The sequence below is a fragment of the Phasianus colchicus genome, chromosome 9 (genome assembly GCF_987193195.1).
Source record: "Phasianus colchicus chromosome 9, bPhaCol1.hap1.1, whole genome shotgun sequence".
Classification (NCBI taxonomy): Eukaryota; Metazoa; Chordata; class Aves; order Galliformes; family Phasianidae; genus Phasianus; species Phasianus colchicus.
In genome coordinates this window covers 28912003-28937006 of record NC_143444.1, presented here as the reverse complement: position 1 = coordinate 28937006, position 25004 = coordinate 28912003, and the positions used below count along the sequence as shown (strand labels likewise).

The window sequence follows — 25004 nt, the reverse complement described above, 5'->3', positions numbered from 1 at the left end:
GTGGAATATCAGCAAACCAAGATATCTTCCTCTGGAATGTGATGGGAAAGAGGTTAACGTTAGAGTCGAAGGGCATAGATCTGGAAATCCTGCTCTCCCATGGATCATTATGGATATATTGCAACTGCAGATTCATTACTTCTCAGAGCTCCAACTGTCCAACTTTACAGCGAATGACAATGGTTCCTTTTTCACTACTTTTGAATATCTTCATATCCAGAAATCTCTGGCTGTCCATAAGATGGAAAGAAGATCTGTTTTGTTGAACCACCTGGCAAAATGATGAACTGGCTAAGCCTCTGCACAGAAAAGCCAAGGGAAGGGTGGTGAGAAGACCAATTTCAACATCCAAGCAGCTGGTTTGTTACATACAGACCCCTTCATTTATTCACCCCTTCCTTTATTCACCCACAATCCTTCTGGAAAAAGATATAAAAGTGTTGTCTAGTTCATTAGCCAAAATGTGTCTTAAACACATGGATGATGCCTGTTTGACACTCCTTTTTCAGTCTACTGTAGTACTGCTGGCTTTGGATTGGTGTTGCTATTTATGACTTGCATCTGGCTCTCTATCTGGGAATCTTAGATGAGATTTTTGTGCTTGTTTGAAACAGAGCTCCTATAGGTGGCACTCAGTTCACTGTCTGCTTTATGAATCCTATTTTAAGGTTCGTGTTGAGCTAAGAATGAATGCTGAGCAATTTGTTAATTTTGAGATAGGGACAAGATTGCAAATAGCTACTAATAGAAACCTTATAGTGCCATGGAGGTGATGAATCAAGGCAGATTTAAGTTTAAAAACAGAAATATGTATTTTTTAATGCTCGGTGGTAGAAAGTAAAAATGTTTTCCTAAATCCCACTCTCTTTCATGATAAACCAGACAGGAAATTTTTGGTTCGTTTCCACTAACATTGTTGAAAACCTACTTAATCCTCAAATTTAACTGCTTTGTTATTCTTACATATAAATTCCATTTCATATCAACATTATTACTTTCCAGGTAGCTCATTTGAGGATGATTTCTGTACATCATAGGTAGTAAAACTCAGTTGGTTTTGTTATGCAATTCAAGGTATGTGAAGCAGACAATTGCCTATAAATCTGATGCATGATGGGTGTTAATGCTTCATTATATTTACTGTTTTCTTTTCATTGCTTCAGGTAGCATGACAAGCTTTTTCCCCAGGAATAAGATTTGCAGAATCTTACACTTTCTCTTTGCAGGATGTTCTTCCTAATCTGACAATGAACATGCCTCACTATTCTCTATACATTAAAGAGAATATCCTCATCATTACACTTTGGCTGAAGGTTTTATGGTGCTAAAAAAATAAAATCTCATTTGTTTATGTGAGAGTATAGAGTATCTTAACAGAAAAATCCAGTTTACATCAGGATTTAGGGATGTGCTGAAATCTCTTCTTGAAAAGATAAGCAATTTTTAAGTTCTTCATAAACAAGGTGAATCCTTGCATAAACCAGTCCCTTATGAGCCAGAGCTGCTCAGCTAAAGGAGTTCCCTGCTAATCTGGCTGGAATTGAATTTAGATGCTGGGATTAAAACAGCCAAGATATTCACCTGTGGATTTCTTGTTTTCAGGGCTTTTCAGTCACAGTTTTAATTACTGTAATTATTAATACAAAAATCGAATACATGGCGACTTCTTCCCTACTACATTGTGATTGTCAAGAGGCTCAGCACATTTGTACTCATTTAAAAATGGAAGGATTACTCAGTGAAAATTAAAAACATCGTAGGATTTATTCCTCTTTAGAGGTTCTACCTCATCCTGTCTATCTATTGCAAAAAGTAAAAACAAGAAATAAGGAGATAAATGTTGCTGACTTTCTGCAACAGTGAGCATTTACACTAAGGATCTAAATTGACTGAAGCAGGTTCATATGATGATACACACCCAGTGGTTTTGAGATTGCGTGGTCAGGGCCTGCTGTCTCATAAATTCCATCCAGGATGCAGATGCTCCCACACAGAACATTGTGTAAACTGAGATATCCTGTAATAATTTCAACTAGTAGTAATCTAAGGCTTTTATCTTAGCTCTTACTTTATTACAGACTTTTATATCTTACACTTTCGTAATGGGAATATGACACTGGGGGAACAAAGCTAGGAGAGATTTCTCCAGTGATAGAGTCCTGAGATAATTTTGGCTTGCTATAAATCCATTCATAAATTGTTTTTTTTTTTTTTTTTTTTTTTGTCTCCACTGGAATTCTTCCAAAGCCCTGGTCCTCTCCTGATTAGAAATCTTCTAGCTGGCTTCCTCATTTTGCTGGTAGCTGATTTATGCCAATAGTTTGGGAACTGATCCTTGCCTTTCTTGCTTGCTGCTAATACCCTGAGGTATTTAGAAAAAGCCTCTGTATCACTTCAACTGTTTTATAAAGCACTTTTGGATCTATCCCACTGATGAGTCTATCCAGATTGCCTACCTCTTCCCTTCAGCTATGATCCATAGTCAACTGAGTTACCCCTCACCCATTCTTTTCATCTGCTCCCTACTGGCAGAACTTTTTGTGAGGAAGATCATACAATCTAAACCTCATCTGGTCACTTTCTACCAAAGCTTAAATAATTGAAATGTCAATAACATCCCATTTAAAATCTATTCTACTTAATCTCCCAGAGTGGTGTGTTGGCAGATAGTGAATGTCACACCACTGATGAGCAAAGGACTTGGATAACTACGAGCTTCTAATCAAGAAATTCATCTAAAATTATATATCTGCGTAAGAAAAGCTGGCACAGAAGGGTGAAATACTCACTAAAAGCAGTTGGGTATAAAGTGATTACTAAAGCAATTCAGGGCACCAGGAACTTTACAGAATATTGGTCTCTGCAGTGATTCAGCTTTCATAAGTCTGTCTTATTCTTTGCTGCTGCAATGCTCCATGAGAGAGGCACTGCTGCAGCATTGGCCTCCAGCTTTGTGCTCACAGATCTGACTTCAGGAGCAGCAGGGAGACCCAGAACTTGTTCCATGCAGGTTGGGCTCAGTGCCATGTTGTCATTGGGCTCTCCCATGGGTGTGCACATCTTCTTGATGAACCTTTGAAGCAATGAATCTTCAAGCCATGAATATTCCCATCTTTCAGAATTACTGTCTCACAGTATCTGCAACTTCAGGCAGGCATCACAGTATCAGCTGCATTTAGAATTTATTTTCAGGATTTTATTTTAAGTGGTAAAAGATATTAGATTCCAGCCAGACATTCACTAATGCTATTTTGGGATTTTACAGTTTATTTAAGTGATTTGAATAATGACTAGGATAACAGTTTATTCTAACCATTTGAAATGCACATCAGCATGGTAACTGAGAATTTATTAATAATGTTTAGAGCTTCAACATTGCATTTCAAAGAGACTTACAAACAGTAGGTAATTAATAGCCTGATGCCACCGATCTGTCTATAAACTTCAGTTGCTATCACAGGTCTTATTTTCTGTGAAGTACAGTTATGATGGCTGAGATCTAAAGCACAGCTTTACAGTAGATCTCAGACATTTCTGTGGGTAAACAGAAAACTTCAACTGTGGACTTATAAGATATGAGAAAACACATCCAGCTTTCATCCCAGTCATTAGCCTGTGCCTGGCCAGCCACAAAAGGGAGTGCTTCATAGTAGTTTTTCTGGCTCTAAGTGCTACCTGACATAAGCAGTTTCTTCTTGATTCTTGGAGACAACCAGGCCCCTACAAAACCCAGCATGGGACTGCAGCATTACTGCTTGGAAGCTGAGTGTTCAAAGGCCTAAACGTGGATGACAACTGTTTTTCAGCACATGCTTTTCAGCACCCTGAAGATGTTCTCAGAAAGGCTGCTGCCTTTTCTACAGCAATATTGCTTAGGGCAGAGGTATGCCTGCCATAGAGTGGATAGAGCCCTAAGCAGCCCCATGTTTCTGCTGCAGGGCTGGAGTCAATGCCACAGCCAGACAGACCTGCTGAGTTGGGTGTGGGTGATGCTGTAGGAACATTTCACCATGTGATGCAAGTTTAGTAGTATAATACAGACAACAATTAGAGGAGAATGTGATGGAAGGAGAGGAAACAACATAACTATAGAACTATCAAGCTGAACAACAATATCTTCTCTTGCATTTCAGAGGGAGGATTGGAGAGAAGTTGACATTTTAATATTTTCTGAATTACTCTGCAGCATGTTTTCTGATGAATCTAATCTGGCACCTCTCCCAAATTGATATTTCATCCAAGAATGTTTAGGTAAATACGTTATTAAACTGGTAATTTAGATTTAGCAAGTTTTATATTTCAGTACATTTAAAAGAAAGACAACCTAATTTCCACAGTTAAAGGAATAGGGCTCATTATTTCCCCATGCATAAAGTTAAATAGTTTTACCAGCAAATCTGTGTTGATTTTCATTCCGTATCTCAATATTGAGTGTTGTTTACACTAAAAAATGCAAGAGAAAGAGTAGGTGTTGAGGAGGCAGGCAATATATGAAAAGAGCATTTAGATTGTGGGAATAAATTTCTCTCTTTCCTGGTGTCACTGATGGTCATTCACAGTTGTGGGGTCACAAGAAAAATTAGGAAAAATCATTTGTTTCAAATGGTCTTGGTAATTCTCAGTAATGAATGAAACCAACAGCTCTTCAGTTTTCATCTGAAGCTCTTTTTTTTTGGCATTGTTTACCAGACCACTCTGAGAAAAGTGACTAACAAAAAGTTAACTGCATACTTCCTTCCCATCTATAAACTCCAGATTACTTTGATGAAGAGGAGAAATATCTCCTCAAAAGTAACTAAATATCGATATTCATCCCTTCATGCACTGCAGTAAGCAATCAGGTGACCTTCAGCAAATTGCTCATCTTGAGGTCTGTTGGTAGGACCCACACACTTAGTAGTCAAGACAGTTGTCTTGAGCCTACTCAGATCTGTGAGCACTCTGTATGGCTGCTGAAAAGTGTAAGGAAGTGGGTGATTACTTCTGCTCTTCCTGGCAATTTACAAGTGTTGATGAATAATACTTGAAGCCATAATGATTGTTGGAGTCTGTTGCTTTTGATTGAAGTTTAAAATAAACTATGTCTGCTGGAATAAGTATTGTCTTACTTTTCTATCAACTGCAAGTTTAGAATTTGTTTATAAACATCCTTTCCATATACTGACAAGAATTACTTCTAAACAATTTGTCACCCTTACAATCTCACCAGCTTTATTTGAATACTTCTTGAAGCTAGGACTAAACTTATTCACACAGTTTTTCTACATGAAGAGTTGTGGCCTCTGCTGCTCATGGGCAGCACCACTGCCTTCCCAACATTGGTGTTGATGCAAGAAGTAGAAAGTCAGCTTACTTGGCACTTGTTGAACTATTGTGGTATGGTTCTTCAGGACAGCTGAAGAAATGGTCAGGTCGGAAGGGAAAAAGAAATTTTGTTTTCAGTAAATGGGATTTTTATACACATTATCTTAGGGTGTTTCATATGTCAGTTGCTGGCAGCTGAATCTAAGGCTGTGAAAATGGTAGGTAATTTAATGTCTGATTTAGACTTACCAACATGCTGGCCTCTAAAAACATCCATAATAATTGTTCATCAAAAGAAATTTTATGACTGTATAATCAGTGAAAATTATATAAAGGAATATTATATAATCAAATAATATTAAGATGCTATAATAATGAAATAAGCAAGAAACTTAGGCACAGCAAGACAAAGAGAATAAATAGGATGCTTACCTGTGTCATAGGCTCGCTCAGGAAAGACCAGTGGAGTTGATCCTCTAAAGAAAGAAAGAGATCCTTCCCCTGGTAGTCAGTCTTAAATGGGTCTAGGAGAGATGGAGCCAGGCTCCACCCCTTCCTGCAGCACAGGTGAATTGCTTTCACCTGTGCTCCCAGGGCTGACTCATTGCTCACCTCAGGTGATCAATCAGAGGTTCAGGCCGTGACTCAGCAGTTCCCATACAATGACAAAGGGGAAAACATTTTAAAGAATTGCTGAATTGTTGAAAGAATGAAGGCCAGTCTGCTCACCAAGTTGAGTTGTTAGTGAAGCTGTCCTTGTTTAGTTATGGAGCAAGCTAAAATTTTTGAAGATCCACCCATTGATTTGTCTACATCCGATGGAAGGAAGGATTTAATAGGCACTGGCAGAGAGGACTGAGGAATTTTCCCTGGCAGTGGTCTTAGCTTGGCATCATGTAACATCAGGTTTTGTGTATCCAAAGACAAACACATTTACTGTTACAAAGCAATCAGTCATTTAATTACTGAGGAAAGGGAACAGAAAGCTCTTCAATGTATCCATAGCACATTAATCTTTTCTTCTGTCAGTTCACTGTTTCGTCTTTGAGCCAGATGCACTGTGTGTCTCCTTTGTCTACTGCATACCCTTTATTTATATTGTAGTCCTAACACTGTTAATCTGCTCAATAATTTATAAGACAGCTGACCTCAACATTAGGTGAGCTATTGAACAAACATCAGGGAGCGTTAAATTCAGTTTAGGTACTGTAGTCTGAAAACCCCTCAGAGTCCACAGGCTCCACCGAGCACACAAAAGGCATGGAACAAATAGACCTACCTGTGCTTGTGCACATCCTTGTCTTCAGTCATTACCCAGCTGATAAATATTTAAATCACAGACTTCAGTGGGTGGACCACTTTTTGTCCTATTGTCTCTTCTTTCACTTCTGTGGCTAAAGGTATAATCTTTGCACACAGACCCTGTTTAAGTACTCTGTTACTAAGGAAACAAACTTGTCAAGCATGGACCATGTGGGAATAATGGTGATTTATTTAGAAAAGGAAAGGTTTGTCATTTTAAGCTCACTACTACAAAATTGCTTTTTGATTACCTTCAAGCTTATTGCATTGTCTTGTCACAATAAACTATGAGAACAAGTGGAAAGGTTAATAATTGTGGGCTTTGTTCTTGTCAGATTTTCTGCAAAAGATCATGCTGGAGACCTGTACCCGTAGCTCAGAGGGACAAATTTCAGTAGAACTGAAGCAGGATCCTGGGCTCTGTTTAATTTCCTAGCTGCCTCCAAAGGCAGCATGGCTGAGATGCACAGATTTGCAGACTGGCTCCAAGGATGGATTCTGTGATACACTGCAAAGGGTAGGCAAGGTTGTAACCACATATTTTTCAGAGAGAAGAAAGACCTCAGTAGGATAGGCAAAGGACCAGGAAATTTATATTTCCTCAGCCCTCTCACTAAGGATTCCTTGTTTGTTGGAAGCAGCATTTTTTTTTTTCTTTTTCATGTAGTCTATTTAGATTTTGATAATCAGGTTGAAAAACAATTCTAAATAACATCAGTGTGCTTTGAGCTCAGTCTGAGCGATATGGTCTCAACAGAAATTATTATGAAGTAAAGAACTTTCTGCTCTAGAAAGTGGATCACCTTATTGCCCTACAGTGTGTTCCCCAGGAAATATTGTTCTGCTGTGAGCTGCCTAAAGGATAAAGCATTAGAATATTTGATGAAGAAAAGAGTGAAAGATTTGTGATTTTGCTCAGTTTGCGAGCAATTTAAGGAACCTTTGGAATTAATAAATCACACTAAAGACTTCTGTGTTTTCAGATTATGACAAACATTTAGGATTTTTAGGAGGATTTTTGAAGTGGAAGTTTGTTAGAGCACAATTGTTGTTATGATTTGGAGTAGTGAACAAAAACAGTACATCGTTTGGAAAATGAAAAGGCTTTGTGTTGGCTTTTCTTCATGTGAAGTGATGAATCCTTTTGGAAGTTTTATTGGAGAGATTTTAAGAATATGTGAAATCTAAATCCTTCACAGGACTGAATTTTTATACGCAGTTCACATTTTGACTTTTTATTCTTATTTGGAGTGACAACACAAAATGATCTTGAAGTACATCACAGTTGAGGAAAAATATTTCCTACATACCTCTTGGAGATCTTGCCACTGTCTCTCAGTAACAGCAGGCTTCCCTGCTTTCCAGAAACCCCTGAGGACTGATGGAAAGAGGGAAAAAAAAGCCTTGTTAATATCTTTTCACAGTCTTTTCCCATGTGAGACTACTTGCCTCACATTTTGCTAGAAAATGAATAATACAGTAGTAAAGGATGCAGCATTAAGTATTTATGGCAAATTAAAACTCATCTGCAGGACAATTTAGATAATAGGAACGTGGACCACACCTGTTCTATTCTTCATGGGAGCAAAGTTTTGAGGAATTATTTATCAGCCTAAGTTATTTTCGTTAGCTACAAATACGAGTAAAAAATAAATTAGTCATTACATAATGGTAGTTATATGTTGTAATTATGAGCAATTCAGAATTATTTGCTATATTAAAGTCAGGCTGGATGGCACTTATAGTTAATGAATGAGTTCCTGCCGTTGTACTACAGAATCTATATTGAGACATCGCATTGAAGCTATGTAATTGAATTCACTGAAATTTGGTCAGTAGTTTTTCTGCAATAATATGTCAGGCAGTAGCAGATCTGTCTGTAAGCTGGGAATGAGCAAAGACATTGTAGGATGTTCTGTAGTATATCAGCTGCTGTGTTCTTCAGTTACTGTTCTGGATCCAGGTTCCTAAATAGGACTTCAAAAACATGAGAATTTGACTCAAGCTTTTGAATTTTTATGTCTCTGTTCTGATGCTGGGCTCCAGATTAAAGCCCATGAGTGATGAGCTTTTTTCTTACTTGATGGAAGCTGCTGTTCTGAAAACTAGGACTAGATGAATGATTGAATTTTTGAGTTTTTCCTTAAGAAATGTAAAATGAATTAAAATCCATTGTCAAGTTAGCCAAATGATTTGCATTTTTTTAAATTAAACATAGATAAATATGTTCTTGAAAATTCAGTTTTAAAACGAAAAGCCAAGAAAGTCATTTGGAGGGGAATGATTAGTATAATCTACGATTTATTCTTGGATCTGGTGTTTGCAATGTCTCTGCATTATGAGAAGAACAGAGACAAAAAGGATGTGAGGGGTTTGTGGAGTGAGCCTACAGCTCCTATTGCCTCATACCATGGCTGAGTGCTGATAAATTTTTTAATTTTCATATTTGTAAGGTATGGTTGACAGCTGATCACAAAAGTAAGCGACTGTCATACTATCAAAGCTCTTCCAAGCACTGCAGCCTTTATCTCTGGCTTCCATTGCTAACAAGAATCAGTTTCTTAGCTCTAGCACATGCTCTTTTCCAAAGGTTTCTTTTCTACACATACAGGGAGAAAATGTTATCTTCCCTCAAGAAGTGGCTAAAATAATCCTCTTGGGAATGAGAAGCTGTCTTCAGAAATGTTGCTGTTATGAGAAGATTTTTCTGTGGTGTTTCTCCTTCGCTTCTGGAGATAATACCTCCCTTCCATTTTTTTTTCCTGTCTCCAAGGATGTATGTCTGACTCTGCTTCATAGCCATGGGCAAACAATGAAATCACTCTTTTTCAGACTTCTGGTTTGGCCTGGATGTGAGAATGTGTGAGCATTCAATTCTAAACAAAGGGCTTTAGGTGGAAGCCTTAGAAAAAAGCCTTTTCCTCTCAAAAACAGCATCCTTCATTTGTTAGCCCCACACTCAATGTAGGACTGACAGCACTTTCCAGAGAGGAGTCTCCAGCCTTTGGCCACGCTTCCAGCCTGGGAAGAACTGCTCAGCCATGAAATGGGCTTCCACTTAAGATGAATTCTAAGCAAAAGGTACTGTGGGCTTGTTAAGTGGATACCAATGGATGATTAAATAACTTGATTTTGTCTGTAGTTTTGTTCAGTCTAAACGTTTTGCGTATATTCTTGTTATGATACATAGATGTTAGACGCAGTTGTGGCAATCATGTCTCAACCTTGTAACTATGCTTTAAAATGCACTGACAGAAGTGATAAGAAATAAAAAAAAAAAATCACTGTTAGGCTTATGAGACACAGAAGCAGTCAGCTATCAGTCTGCCTGCCTTTCAGTCTGCCCAGCCAGTACTTGTACAAATACCTCTTCCCAAGAGATGAACACAACACACTGCCTTGCTTGTTGCTGGAAGCAGAGCCAGAGAGCCACGGCAGCATGGTGAGGACAGTTGCCCTCAGACAGTCACCAAAGCAGAGATTCTTCACCAAAAAGTACTTCTTTGTGCCTTGAAAAAACTGCAGTGTCTACCAGTATTAAAAAAAAACAGAGCACATTGCAATAAAAGAACACAATAAAAAGGATGAACGTCACTTGTGTTAATGGAGGAAGAAACCTCTATTTTCAGTCTTTACTTTGTGACACCGTAATTGATTTATTCACTCAGTGGTGTGGGACTGGCATTGCTCCTGGATTCTCCTCTATTGCCTACAGCTCCTACTGCTCTAATCTCTTCAAGTTACTTTGCAGCTTGATTAGGTCCTGCTGTGTGTGTGTTAGACCTCCTCAGTAGAGCTGCCACCCTTACATTTGATCACGGTTGAATTCCAGCTGTAAGAAACACCCAACAAAGTTGTGTCATGTAGGGAACAGAGTTGTTTGGGTTCCTGTTGCTATAGCTACGATGTCTAAAAAGCCTTGGGAAACCCTGGCTGGAGTTTAGTAGGATGTGACATTACTTAAAAACTACTTCATTGTAAAGATGAAAGTAGACCTGTGAACCCCTAGTGATCCCATCAGACTTAGTCTGAGAGCAACTGCTGAAAGGGACAAATGTCCATATCTGAGAATTCTGTGTGTTTCATGTATGTCATTTAAATTTTTATGTTGAATTCATTATGCAGTAAAGAGTAGAAAGGCAGTATTTTCTACTGATATTTTCCTGTTTCATCTTCAATAGGATATCTTTTATATGGGAGCAGGGATGTGCTGTTCTCCAACTTGTCATTGTCTTCATTCCCCTTTTTGAATTCCCTCTAAAGACAGTGGAAAGAAAAAGACAGCTATGTAGAGAGACTCATTCCATTCGTTTTAAGATTATGTAGTGTTTTAGGGGTTGGCCTATCCTTTCCTCACTGAGTACAGTGAGAACTTAATTTAGAATTGACACCTTACTGAAATGAGACTGAAAATATTAGGTGAGATAAATCCCACTAAGTGCCCATGCTTCCTCACCTTGTCAGCAGCTCCATCTTCGGGGCCAAATGCTGCACTCTGCTGCTCGTGGCATGGCTTTGCTCAGAGGGGAGGCTTGTGGCTTTAGCAGCCTGCTTCTTACTTTTCTCACTGACAGCAATGATACCATTTGCACTCAAGCAGTTCAGTTTAAAGAGCCAAGGATTAATTTTATTTTTTTTTCTCCATAATGGGAAATTTCAGTTTCCTGTTCATGCATTACAGCTTTGTGCTTGAACTCTGTACAGTTTTAGAAGCTGATGCAACATTGCACTGCAAATAAAGTCACAGAAAACATACAGTCGTAGAAGAATATAGTTGGAAGGAATCATGAAAGCTGTTTTTCCTGTTCCAAGAAAATTCTGTACTTAGAATTATGCAGATGCTATCAGCCAAGCTCGAGTTAGAATACTATCACTTTGCAGGGTCTCAGATACCACAGTCATACAAAAGCTTTGTGACTGAATACCCAGGGGAGTCTGGCTGGGAACTCAGACATATTGGCTCCACATGTCTATAGCTCACCTTCTTCTTTAAAAACATACGTTTTCTTTCCGAGTTTTTCTGATATCCAGAACCATAAACTACTTTTCAGGTCTTTCTAACATTATAATTGTTACCTGCAGACGAGAAATGATTTACTGGAGAATAAAAAATTCATCTTCATGAGGTGAGCCTCTGTAAATAACTTAGATGTAATTTCATAAAGGTAGATGGCATCATTTCAATTTTTCTATGCTCCAGTGGCAGTTGGCCCAGCAGAGTGAATTAAAGGGAGGAGATAGGATGTCTTACAAATAAATCCACTTACATTTCTATATGTGAATTGATTGTATTCTATTTACCTAGCCGTAATCCAGATCCTAGATAATCAAGGCTTTGGCTTGCTGCGCTACGTTCAGTTATTCTCAACAAGTTGTAAGGAAGGCATGCAGTATGCTGGCTTATTTTATAGACCTCCGAAGTTAAGAGAGTAAATAGCAAAAGTTTGCTGTTGCTGAAAGACACCCTGCCAGGATTGCAAGTCCTAGAAAACATCATTATAACTACCACGTAGGGAATACCAGGGATCACAGAACGTATGGTTCATGTTAGGAAGTCACTGTTGAATGCCAAATTCAATCTCCTTTAGGTAAGAGTGTTATCAAGGAGATGAAACAAGAAACTTTTCTGGTTTTAAAATAACATGTGTAGTGGTAGAGGGGAAGAGGGCAGAGGCTAGGAGTGTTGGCAAGGCTGGAAATGGATTGGTTCTGATATTTAGTTCTAAATCATTTCTGATAGCCTGAATGGACAGATCATAAAGATCTTAATTTCCAGATGAGTTCATACGATGTCTTTTGTGATGACTCAGCTGATTAACAGGATCACATAGATTGATACCAACTTGACTGCTAATTCATGTACAATTTCTCTGAAATTTTAACCCTATTGCTGCTGACAGTCAGTCTTCATTTTAATACTTTCTACTTTCAAGAAGACTTGAAATGGCCTTTATCTCACATTTCTCCTGTCCCCTCCAGTACCTCCTTACTTACAATATTAGCTTATCTTAAGCGGTGCCATTTTTCCTTGAATATACACAGGGAATTCTCATTTTGAAAATAAGTCCTTCTTACATTGCTTTAATATCTCCTTTTCAAGCTCCCAGAAAAGGTCCTTCACTCTTTTGTGCAAAGTAGTGAGCATTTCCTACTTTGTAAGCGGGCTCGGCACATAAATAAATAGAGCAGCCTCATTAGTGTGTATTCTCTGCTGTCAGTAATGGCTGACAGTTGCAGCTTTGTATATTATAACCTACTTTATTCAGCAAGGGTGAGTTAGGATGCAAAGGCTATTCCCTGCGCTGCTTGAAAAGTGCCAGAACACCTTTAGCTTCCAGCTGGAAGAACCACCAGAGAATAGCAGGAGGAATCTTAGTTTAAACACCTCATTTGAAGGTCAGAACCTCTAACAGTGTAGCAAAAGTACATTGCAGTGTCAGCATTGGTTATGAGCTCAGAGCCTGATGTAGGGCTCAAAACCATGACCTTCTACACCAGAGGCAAGAATGCTACCAGCTGAGCCAATCTGACATTAATTAAACCCTCATTAAAAGTGAGGGCTTTTTTCCTGGTTAGAAATGTGATTTCCACTGCAAGGTTTTATCATGCATATTTTATTACAGATTTTAGCATGTGGACTGTAGACCCTGTACTGATCTCTTGGAACCACTGTACATGGCATATGTTTCATGCAGATGGGAAATAGAAAAGAAAGAGTAATATACATATTCATCTGTTCTAGTTTGTAAGATAGGTGGCTATGTTATGGCAGACGGGGCAGCTTAAAGGTTAAAGTTTATTGTCTATTATCATATGCTGATATGGGGAAATATTCCATATAGTGCTAACAGGGCATAAACATACAAACCTCAAGATTTAAGTTCTTCTGTAGGTGAGTTTGCAGTATTACCAGTGTTTGGCCTTTGGATCTGGGAAAACTCATGAGCCCTTTCTGCTTATTCTCAGTTGCATTTCTGAGAAGGCTGTTTACCCATAAGCCTGATTCACCTGCAGTTTAACAGACATTTTCTTTAAACCAACCAAGACTTAACAGAAAGTAAAGGAAAGCAGCAAGGCAAAGTTCAATATTAACAGTGTCTTCATTTCTATCAGTATCTGAGTGATTTATCATATTCATTTCAGGTGCTGCAGGGATTGGCAATGTCTGGCTATCTGGGTAATGTCTAAGAGCATTCATGCCTGGGTCAGCTTTCATTTTGTCCTTTATTTCCTGTTTAAACTCTGAACTTCATCCAGTTTCCCCACTGGGAAGGTCTTGAAACAACATTATAGCTACATACTGCTTCACATCATATAGCATACATACATAGAGCTCAGTATCAAAGTGCTGCCTGACAGAGCACCCTTCCCTCCTGCTCTGGCACTAAGCTACATGTCCCTAAGTGAAAGGACCTTCAAATTTGAAAGCGGGGAATATGAATTACTTTCAGTAAAGGACAGCACTTCTTCCAGCTCTGATCACTGGTTTACTGTCAGCTGGGCAAGGAAACTTGCACATGTGATGTTTTGGTGTCCACAGAAAGCACCTAACGTAACTAACAATGCCCTAAATAAACAACAAACCTTCACTTTATCAAATAATACTCTTTTAAACAACAATGACTTCAACAATCTATTTTCCTTTGTTTGGATATTTTGATGTTCTCTTCCATCTGAATCACAGCTCTTCAGTTTCAGTTTTACGTTTTCCTCCCTTTAAGGATGCACTTTCCTTTCTTCCTTTCTAGCAGGCAACTCAGAGCCAAACCTCTGCTCCTGTCTTCTTTTCTGCGAAGACAAGACTCATCACCTGGGATTTGTTGACCTGCAGAGGAAAGAAGCTGATCTTTCTTCTCAGCTCTGTGGGAATCCCTAATGCCAAGACACACTTCACTGGGAAATCAATATAAATAAAAAGCAGTGAAATGTCTTTGTTGTGAAGCAACCTCTTTGCATCGCTTGTGAGCTCATGCAGACGGCACATCCCAATCGCCAGCCTAACTGAGCAAGTAGCAACACCATCGATTCAGAGTCCATCTTACTTCACATCCTCTCCTGCACATCGATTCAGCCTTATTCCCCATCTCAGCTTGTCCCCTATGGTCAATTGATTAATCATCAATATTACTCACCAAAGGCAGCTACAATTAAACAGACATTAGATGACTTCCCCTCACATTTAATAACAGTGAGCTCAATCAGATACCTAACACTTTGCCTTCCTCAGAAAATTTTAACCGATATCCAGTTGAAATCAAATTCTGTAAATTTGGCAGGGCAATTGATCACAGTGCACAAAGATTCAGACTACTGAATTTCCAGAACGTGATCCTGTAAGTTAGGTTTCTGTGTAGAGCAGCATTTCAGTTCTTGGAACCTCTATTTGTTTAATATTGTAATGAGATGTACTGTGGCACCGTATAATACAATAATGATGTTGATCACATTACTCACAGCCTTTGTATTTCATATTATTTCTGCAGGTCACATTGTCAGCACGCACAACAGCAAATATTTTAATATCAAAAACTGATGTAACAGTGACTTCAACTCATAAAGGCATACCTGAGCTAGCTGTAAACTAACTAGTCCTCTCCAATTAGCAAAATGCTCTAGTGGCAAAGGCAGCACCTGCTGCAAACCCTGCTGCAAGGCTGGATGGCTGGGCATCTTGTTAAGCAACGGCCTTGATCATCTTGTACCTTCTTGCTATTGACAGTTCATCTGTGAGTTGCTATAACTGAGTTGTGGATGTATCTGGGATCAATTCAAAATAAATGTCTTATGATATAAAAGAATATAGATAAGTGTTGTATGGAACAGGATGAGGAGGACGTGCACGTGAAGGCTTAAAATCTCACAGAGGGGTGGCTGCCTGTCTTCCCCCATGGGTACCAACCATGTGAGACTCTCTAGAGGGTGGCACTGACCACTTCAGCCACTGGCTAACAGTGCTCTGGGAGGGGAGGCCCCCATCCTACATTTGCATAGAAATAAGTATGATATCTCAGGCTTTGACTTTGCATTAATTCATACGTAGATAATAAAAAGCCACTGAACTTCCACCCTCTGCTCTCTGTTAAATGGAGGTATTTCATGTTGCCTTTGGCTAGGTGCAAATGGATGTGTAAGGCAAAGGCTGTGCAAGCTGAGAGCTGTTTTCTTCACAGAGTATTTCGTACCCTCTGTCACTTCCACAAGACTGTTGCAGCTACGTGGCTCGATGTAAAACAGTAAACCCACTCATTTTCTGCAGATGCTGAAATTGTTCCTGTTTTACCAATGGGAGGGTAGGAATTTTTCTGTTAAACTCTGTAGTCAATTGATTTTAATGTTTTTGAAAAAACTCAGAGAAATGGAGAAAAGTATTTTTAGATGGGAAGCGACAAAGCAAATTGTCTTTATCAGAGCCTGGTGAAAGTTTCTTTTCTTGTACGCATTCATCATCCAAAGGCTCACTGTTTTTATAAATTTCCTGCTTGGCAAGTTTTCTATCCACAGATTTCTAAGGGGTTGAAGCCCTAGAACATATATTTAGTGCCTGCCGACAGGTCCCTAATTATGGCTTGATTAATCACAGCAGTGCCTGCACCTGTCTGTGCAAAACATCTTCATTTTTGCTTTGTGACCCGTGCAGGATCTGGGAACACATCTAACAATGGCTGCGGAAACACCCAGCTTTGTTTTCTTCCCTGCTGTTAGTTCTGCTTCTGCTCAGACCAGAACAATTATTTCTGTTTTGAGGGGTGGGAGGGATTCTTCCTTTGCTGCAGTTTCTGGAGAAGCTGGAGTGCACTTGGAAGCATTTCTTAGGAACTGAAAAGGGCTAAAACCTGATTGCCTTCACAGACAATTTTTGTACACCCTTCCACAGAAATGAGCTCCCATCAACCCCAATGACATTGATGGGAAAGCTCACAATTTCCCCTAGATATGGACAAAATATCTCAGTCTTTTGAAAGCCATTAAGCGCATCAGGAAACCTCATAGGTCTTGAATTGCTGCAGGCTTATAGGGATATGCAGAACTCTGGTTTGGCTTTGTTTTCTTTTTTGAGCAAATGCAATGGATTTTCTTTTCCTTTTTGCTTTATTTTGAAAAAGGCCCAGGGAATTGTTAAGGGTAAAGGAGGACATTTTCTATGGTGTAGGACTGGGTAGTTTGCACAGACCTCAGTTCAGTGCCTTGAATAAGGGAAGAAATTCATAGGGCACTTGAGGGGAACGTGAGACTTCAAGCCATTTCCTACTGAGAAATACAAAGACCAGAGAACCCAGTGAACGGACTATGTCAGGAAGGGACTCAAAGAAGAGGTTAGAGAATAGGTTTCTGCAGAGAGCCCTTTTCTTACTTTTTGGAGAAAGACTGAAAAGCAAGAGACACTTGGAAGGTTTCCAGAGAAAAATGAGGAATAAATGTCTTTTTATACCATTGAGATGAAAAGACTCAGCTGAAACTACCCTAAGCAAAGAGTGAGAGCAAAACACGTAAGATTTCACTTTTTTGTTTGGCAGTCAAAGAGTAAACCTGGAGGAAATATACATGGTGTGTATCATACCAAAGTAGATCTGATGTTTTTCATCCTGAAACGAAAACCAGGAAGTTAATTAGTACAAAGCAGAACATTTTTTTGTCTTTGGATTGAAATATTTTCTTTTCAGGGTCTTGTAAAAATAGCTGAGGAAATGAAAGGTTTCATTGACCACACTGAAGGAACTTTGGAACGTCCTTATTTTTAAGACCCAATCTTTTGTCTGCCTGCTCCAAATGAGGAAGGGATGTAATTCTGCCCACATTTCCTCATGTTAGCAATCTGCTCTTGGAAAGAATACTTGGTGAGTCCTTAGTTGGTACTAACATTCCCAGGGAAGGTGCTGGAGCCCGTCTTTAGACTCAGATGCACTCTGAATGTTTCATTTCCTCTTACTTTCCTGACAGAACACTCATGTTTAAACACAAATTCAGATATATTTGGAATTATTCTGAACACCTGCAGCTCTACCACTACAAAAATCTCAGTGCTCTGTTACCTTCATTTTGCAAACTAGAAGACTAGTTTTGCAGTAGAACTTACTTGCTAATATTACATTTCCTTTCAAACAATATGGGCAGTCATACTCCACAAAAGGACTTATGAAGAAAGTAAATTGCTCTACCTGTCACAACACACACTCAAAAAATAAAGCAAAATTTTTCTTACGGCAGCTTTTCTATTTCAGACAGACGAAGGCACTTTGTTACTTGAAATTTGTACAGCACAGAGAATTTGATCTGTATAGGGTGAAGTATGGATGCCAGGACTATTTTGGGTGGCAAACTGAAGGAGTAAAAATAAATATAAGAGAAGACTCTCATCTCTTTGTAGACTGGGATAGAGCTGCAGACACACCACTTGTTAAAGCTGTTGAAGAGAAAATCAATGAAACAACACACGGAAGGAGCACCAAGTTCTGGCTGTTGGGCAAAAAGGGATTGGAGTACTGATATCCTGGATCTTCAACAGCCCGTAGGGAAGGAAGAGGTAGTAGAAGAATAAAGTTATGGAGCTGTGAAGATGAAAAGGGCATGAGCAAAGTTTGAGTTGATGGGACTGAACGAAAGGGTCAAATATTATGGAGAAATGAATTCACTAAATCTTGTCAGCCTGCATGTGAGAAGGAGGTAGAAGAAAAATAAAAAGTAGTGCTGACATTGCTGGCCTGGGAGAAGGGGAGGAAGAGGGAGGGAGGAGAAATTAAGAAAATAATGGAGAAAGGCAGGAAGGGGGAGGGTAGAGGATGTAAGAAATAAGGTGCTCAATTTTGTCCAAGTTGCCCTTGAGCTGGCAGGGGGGTTATGCAGGATGATGTGCTGAAGAGATTTATGGGCATGAGGTAGGGTTGGAAAGGCAGATTTGTGAGTTGTCAGCATAGAGGTGACAGCAGAACAGCAAGAGAGAACCATGAGACCAAGCACAGAAGAAAGAGAGAAGTGAGACCACGCCAGGACCTGGGGGCTTATGAGGAGGACTAAGAAGCAACATCAGCAGGAGAGTCACCAAAGTGCAGGGTGCTCACCAGGGAGCAAGCAGCAGGAGGGACTGAGAACTTAGGTAAGAAATGACCAGAGTTTGGTGTATGGAGGGAGCATGAGCATTTAGATGTGAATTTTGAGAGAATCCATCAGTGTTGTCATTAAAGCTGATTAGTTTTGTAACTCCTAGTGAGGGGTTTGAGAGAAAAACTGATTTTGGGTACCGTCATGGGCTGCTGTTCAGGCTGTCTATCCCATCTGAGGGTGTGAAAAGGCAGATTTTCAGGAGCAGTCTGTCCTTCACATGTTCCACAAGGAAACATACACCCAGGTCTTTGTGAATGCTGGAAAAGGGAACTTTTGGGGAACCCCATTAACAAGGCCTGGTTTTAAGATGTGCTGGGCGATGCAAATGCCCTGCATGCAGTCAGAAGAGTGTGTGGAAGTCACTTAACTGAGAACTTCATGTCTAGGAAGAGCAAAAAATCTCAATAGGTGCTTCTCTGCATCTGTAGGTACCTGAATGCCTTTACCCATCAGGCCCTAGGTAGTAAGATCTAATAAAAGTCAGGCACACGTAGATAGACAACTTGAACTTGGCTACCATACAGACAAAGTGATTTCAGATCATGTATTTTTTAGCTATTTTCAGTAGGTCTTTTTTTTATTTGACTTTTATTTTGAAGGATCTGATTTTAGGCTGTTATTCTAAACCTCACTCAGCTGGGGATTCTGATTGCTTTTCAAACCTTCTATTTTATAACCTTTGTACTCTTATGCATGAATCTAGGCCAAATTACCACCTTCTGTTCGCTTTCCAGTGTCTTTGAGCTTTAAAAAAAATAAAATGCAATTTCAGATTCCGAGGCTGGGATCCTTAGGAGACACCATTGTTGCTGGTTCTTTTTTAACTGGCTGGGACACCTTTGGATGAGTCACCATCCATATGAGTTGTTCCCTACACCACATCTTGTTTAGTTAAACCCAGCTACAATAACATTTGTGTGCTTTTTGGCCTCCTTTGGAGCAGAGCTTGTTCTTAAATGACAGCAGAAAGCAAAGGTGGATGCTGTCACATAGCAAGAAGAAATTTAAACAGGAGCAAGTTATACAGCTCTCCTGTGGTCATTGTTCAAGGAAGAACTCGAGGAGAATTCTCATGAAGTGAAAATGAAACTTTAATTGATGGTCTGATTCTCCATGGCTGTTCAGCCATCCTTTCCTTCTCTGCTTCTAATAAATGTTCTCTGATTTCACCCCACATATGCAAGAAAAATCCATGTGACCAGATAGAGAGACCTTTAAGAAAAGACCAATATTTGCATATCTATTATGGCTATACTCAGTGTTATACTTGTTTCATTAAAATTTCTATTTGGATAATATGTAAGGTCAATACTGTCACTGTTCTGGAAAATTCATTTACTTTAAAATTAAAGCTAAATACAGCAAGTATGGTTCTCCCTCTGCCTCCACCTGTATCAGTCCACTGAGCTTGACAGATTAAGTAACTGAAAGCAGAATTGGGCCCACTGTATGGATGGAGGTCTGCTGTATGGGGACAAAAAAACATGCTAATTACACGAATCCTTATTTTCAAGGTAAATCACTTGTTATAGATGCTCTGAGTTACTCCTTTTTACATTCAAGGGATGGTTGTTATTTCAGCTGGCTGCCTACTGAAGTCCATTAGCTTTTACATACCAGTTGCAGTTGTCAGTTGCTGGGATTAAAAACACATGAAGAAATTTTTAGGAGTCCCACACTACCCTTACCAGCTCTCAAACCTCAAGCAACCATTTTCAATTTTTCTTGTTTGGAAGGCTGAAAATGGGAGTTCTTGTGTCAGAGGAGAGGAAAGATCTGGCTGTCGGATATTGGTAGGGTCTGTGTCTGGTCTAAGTTTTTCTAGAGTGTGGAAAAGGGTCTTTTGTGTGATCTGTTTGTTGGTTTTTGTGAGTGTTGCTTAACAGTCCTTTCTTAGCATGGCATCTGCTTCAATTCTCAGAAATCACAAAAGGGGAAGAAGGGATCTAGGGCAGCGACTGTGGAAGTCACCTTTACAGCCTTCCAAAAATGTATTAAAAGCAAAAGCTATTTTCGATACGCATCAAGGGAAAATGTCTATTAAGATGGATCTGTTCTAACTCTACCATTGCTGCTGTAAAATCGCAGCGTTTTGAAGACTTCATTTTTTATGCAGGAAACTTTGTGTGTCTGTTCAGTCCTGCTGCAATTACAAACCTGTTTGTTAAACCACCACGTTTGTGAAAACATCATAAGCAGATCACACTAGCTTTCCCCCTAAAGGCAGCTGGCTTGAAAGCAATCAGATGGTGTCTGTTACCATTTTCCAAGGTGGTAGTGGTCTCTTGTATGTCAAATGAGCTCAGTGACTTTAATCCCTGTCCCATATGTCCACACCACAAAGGGCAGGATCTCAAGTAATAATCTTTTTTTGTCAGTCTCAACAGACAGAGCCAGAACTACATTCACCCAGGAAAGTAGGTGGCTTTATTGTCAGCAAACAATCTTCTCCAGCAGAATAGAAGGAACATTTAAACCGATGCTTACAGCGCTCAGTCTTTTCTTCAGTGCTATTTCTGAACATTATTTTCATTTGTTGATGGAGTAGGATGTCCGCAGTAAAGAAATGTCTAAACCCACCCTTTTCATTAAGCTTTGGATCCTTTGCGAGTGCTGGTAGTAAGCCAACATTACTGTTAGCAGAGGAGGCTGGTGTGTGAAGGTGGGATTCATCCCACTGGATCTAAGCATCTACCAGTTTAAATCACTCCAAGACCTGCAAGTGCCCCTTATTGTTAATGAGAAGGAATTGGCTTCTCCACAGGGAGAATCAGTGGCAAATAAATTTCACAGGCTGTGGCAGCTAACTCCTGGGTACCTGAAGCTAGGGCAGGGGAATGTTTCTCTGCCCAAATTTGGCAAGGCCAAACAGAAATCTTTAGCAAGGGAAAGACAGGAACTCAACAATCCCAAGCCCGTCTCAGCTCAATTCTGGGCAGCCTTCTTTTACTTAAATTCCTGCTCTATTATTGAAACAAATATGTACAAAGGTTTCATGCACATTAGTGATCTGGGGGACCTGAGAATAAAGAGAGTGCTGAACCAGGTAACCCACATTGGATCTAGCTGTTATGTTCAGGAAATCCAGCAGTGCAGCACTCATCACCCTGTGTATATTCTGCAACCTGGAAGGAGCCCAGAGCAGCAGAAGCTTGCACCTTGCCCATTTTTCTGTCCTGGTGGGAGCAGGGAATTGCTTTCTTTACACAAGGTTGTGCTGGAGATGGGCTGAGCTATAATTTGGAAGGTGGAGGTCTTTGAAAAAAATTCAGATCTCTGTTCAAATCTTGTAATTTGAACTCAGTATCTGTGAAATGTAAAGCCAGAAGTGATCACTTCAAATACACTTTACAGTGCTGTTTAATGATGGTTGAATGTAACTGGCAAAAACATTTAAATAAAACCAAATTCAAACAAGTTCTACTAAGCTGGAATCATGCAATGCTTCTATTAGGGATGTGGAAATTTTCCCTGTAAGCATTTTAAAGGATTTCTATCAGCAAAAAGGTTAAATCTGAGAACAATAGAGCAAAACATTTATTAATGTCATGCAAATAAATGGATTTTGCATCCACCTGTGTATATATGTATTTAGTAACTAGTTAGAACTGATTAAAAGGTTTTTTGTTAAGCTTGATAAATGCCAACCTCTAAAGAGTCCTAAATGGTGGTAAAATGATATCATCACTTTAACATCAGTGAGCAGTAGTTATTAAAATGGTCATTTCTTTTCAATGCTTCGCCCACGAGTTGAGAAATCCAATCTCATCCTTGTAGTAACCAGCCTTAGCCCAGGGGAATAGAAAGGAACATCTGGAAGCAGAAAATCCATAGCATTGACCTGGGGAGGTTGAACTGTGATCCTAGCCAGGACTAGAGGAGAGGGGGTGTATGAGGTCAGAGGCCAGATGTGAATCCTGACAGATTAAATGAAGCTCAGAGAGGGGCTCAGAGAGCAATAAAGGCTTCCTAGCCCTGCAAGCCAAGGCTTTCTGTAAGCCTGCGGCTTGATCGCTCTTCTGGGCTGGGAGACGAAGACTTTGCTGATTAGCATGCAAATGCAACAGCAGTGTAAGAAGTTCCAGATGAATTTATGACTAAGCTTTGCTGCAGGGTAAAACATGTTTGACAATGTGCATTAGAAAAAGAGAGTTGAATGAAATTAGGTGTCAGCCCACTATCAGCCAAATTGAGAAGGTGCATGGCAAGAGGTGCAAGGACACGGGTCATGAGAAGGAGAATCCTGCAAGCAGAAATGCAGGCTGGAGAGGGGAAGCTCTTGCTGTTTTAAAATAAGAATTCCAGCCTAACAAATGCGACTTTCTGTTTGGTACTAATGAAGTAGATTAATAAGGCTGTTGGAGCCCATATGGCCACAGAGATTTCCTAAGACTAAGCACTGCTAATGAATGTTTTCAGAAAGTAGTGTTTACTTTCAGGCATATTTCGTCCTTGGAGTGGCCTGGCATGTAAAGTGGCCATGGTGTTGGTCTTTGTGCATTAGATGCATCATCTCCCTGCAGAACAAATGTTATTTCCATTTTGCAGATGGCAGAGTTGAACAGGGAGAGCAAAGTTCAACATCTGCAAAAGCCATCTTTGATTTCACACAGGAAGCACCACTTAAACAGGCATTCTTCTTCCTCTAAAAATACAGAACTTATAATTACCAGAAGTGGTTTGGTGATAGGACTCCAGCACAGGTTGTCTAAGTCACATATCTGTTAACTCCAGGAGCTCTGTGGGTTTGGCCTCCTGACACACCAGCTATCTTCCTTGTCCAGCACTTCAGAAATCCTGAAGACAGGCCAGTCTTATTTAAGTTCAAAATTAGAGTCTGGCTGCTTGGGTAGCGGCAATCAGATGTGAAAACATGTTGATTTCATTCTTAAATGGAGATTCAGTTGGCTGCTTATTTGCTGAACAAACATATCTGCGAAGATAAGAGGAACAGCAGTGAGAGTCAGCACACAGAGCTCCCTGGTCTGCTTTTTCCTCTCGGAGCTCTCTTGGCTTCCTGTCTTTACACACTTCCCTGTCATTTTGATCTCTGCGTCCCTATGTAGTCCTGGCCAGCCAGGATAAATGGTTTTTCTTTTTTTTCTCTCTAGAAACAGGGAGCTCTAAGCCCTAAATCTCCCTGAAGATAATCCAGTTGTAATCTTTTCTTAAAGATTTCTAAAAGTTCTTGGTCCTGGCTATGCAATTTAGATCAAGCATGTGATGCATGTCCAGACTCTCGTTTTCGTTTAGCTGATTTCATGTGGACTGCTTTGTTTGACAGTGAAACATCAACTGAGCCTGGTTCCCAGTTACACTATTAGGGAACAAGTCTGGTGATGTGGCTGTAAGCACAGACATCAGAATTTTGTGTTTAATTGTTCATAAATACAAATGCATCTTTAGAGAAAAGTTACCTTTGAAAGTCAGACTCAAAGCTTACATTTATCCAGGATAATTAAGGAGAATTTAGGTCAATAAATAAACAGCAGGTGTGTGTTTATGTTTTTGTGTGTGCACCCTTTCCAGAGATAACTCAGAAACACACCCAAGATCGTACACCATTGATGTGAAGGACAAGGGAAGAGCAAAATAGATGCATCAGCTGTCCCCAAGGCGTTACGCTGTGGAAGGAGGGAGACCAACACAGCAGGTATCAAATGTCTTTTTCCAGAGCTTGGAAGAGACTGGTGTGTAGGCAGGCATGAAAAACCCTGCATTACTTTTTTGTCAGTCTGCCTGTCAAACTACCTTGCTAGGCAGGGATAACAGGATAGAAAATAGACTGATATTTGTCTGTGTACGTGTGTGTGAAGGCAACAGTTCTTAGAAGTTTATTATAAAAATGTACTTGGTAGCGCCAAGAATCAAAAGCAAAGGCTCAGACAGACAACCATACATGTGGCAATGCAAAGAGCAACAAAGCTGTTGTCCTTCTTCTTAAACCAGAGCTGCTGATCCTGGGAGATTCGTTCATTCCATTCTAAGCTTTACTTGAACCCTTCCATGGGAGTCCTTTATTTCCTCATGGAGGAGAATGTCCTCCATGCTCACCTCCATGCTGAACTCCTCGCTCTCAGTGCAGGACAGCAGAAGGCAAAAGATGAAGTAACAGGTGAGTGAGAAGAGAGCTAGAGCAGGGCACTTCGTGTATCTTCTGTCTACCATCCCATTGCTAAAGGACAAGAGACTGTCAGGAAAGGGGAGTTCCCTGATAGCAGCTTTGGGCCAGAGATCTCTTGCTTTTCCTTGCTGCATGTGAATGGCAGAGGTTAAAAAAATGGGCCACATTCAGGGAG

At 39.8% G+C, this 25004-nt stretch overlaps 1 protein-coding gene across 8 annotated transcripts in view; it reads left to right on the top strand.

The window, feature by feature from the left end:
• Positions 1-25004, top strand: part of OMA1 (OMA1 zinc metallopeptidase) — a 94182-nt gene that overhangs the window by 37164 nt on the left and 32014 nt on the right. For 2 of the 8 annotated variants that reach the window (XM_090146773.1, XM_090146772.1), the window contains exon 9: positions 24235-24358. The exons of 4 other annotated variants lie outside the window; for them this stretch is intronic. In XM_090146773.1, the coding sequence (XP_090002899.1) occupies positions 24235-24240 (6 nt within the window). In that variant the 3' untranslated portion in view covers positions 24241-24358. Of the gene's footprint in view, positions 1-14354; positions 14532-24234; positions 24359-25004 lie in introns of those variants that run through there. 2 more of the 8 variants (XM_090146767.1, XM_090146766.1) reach the window with 2 other exon arrangements.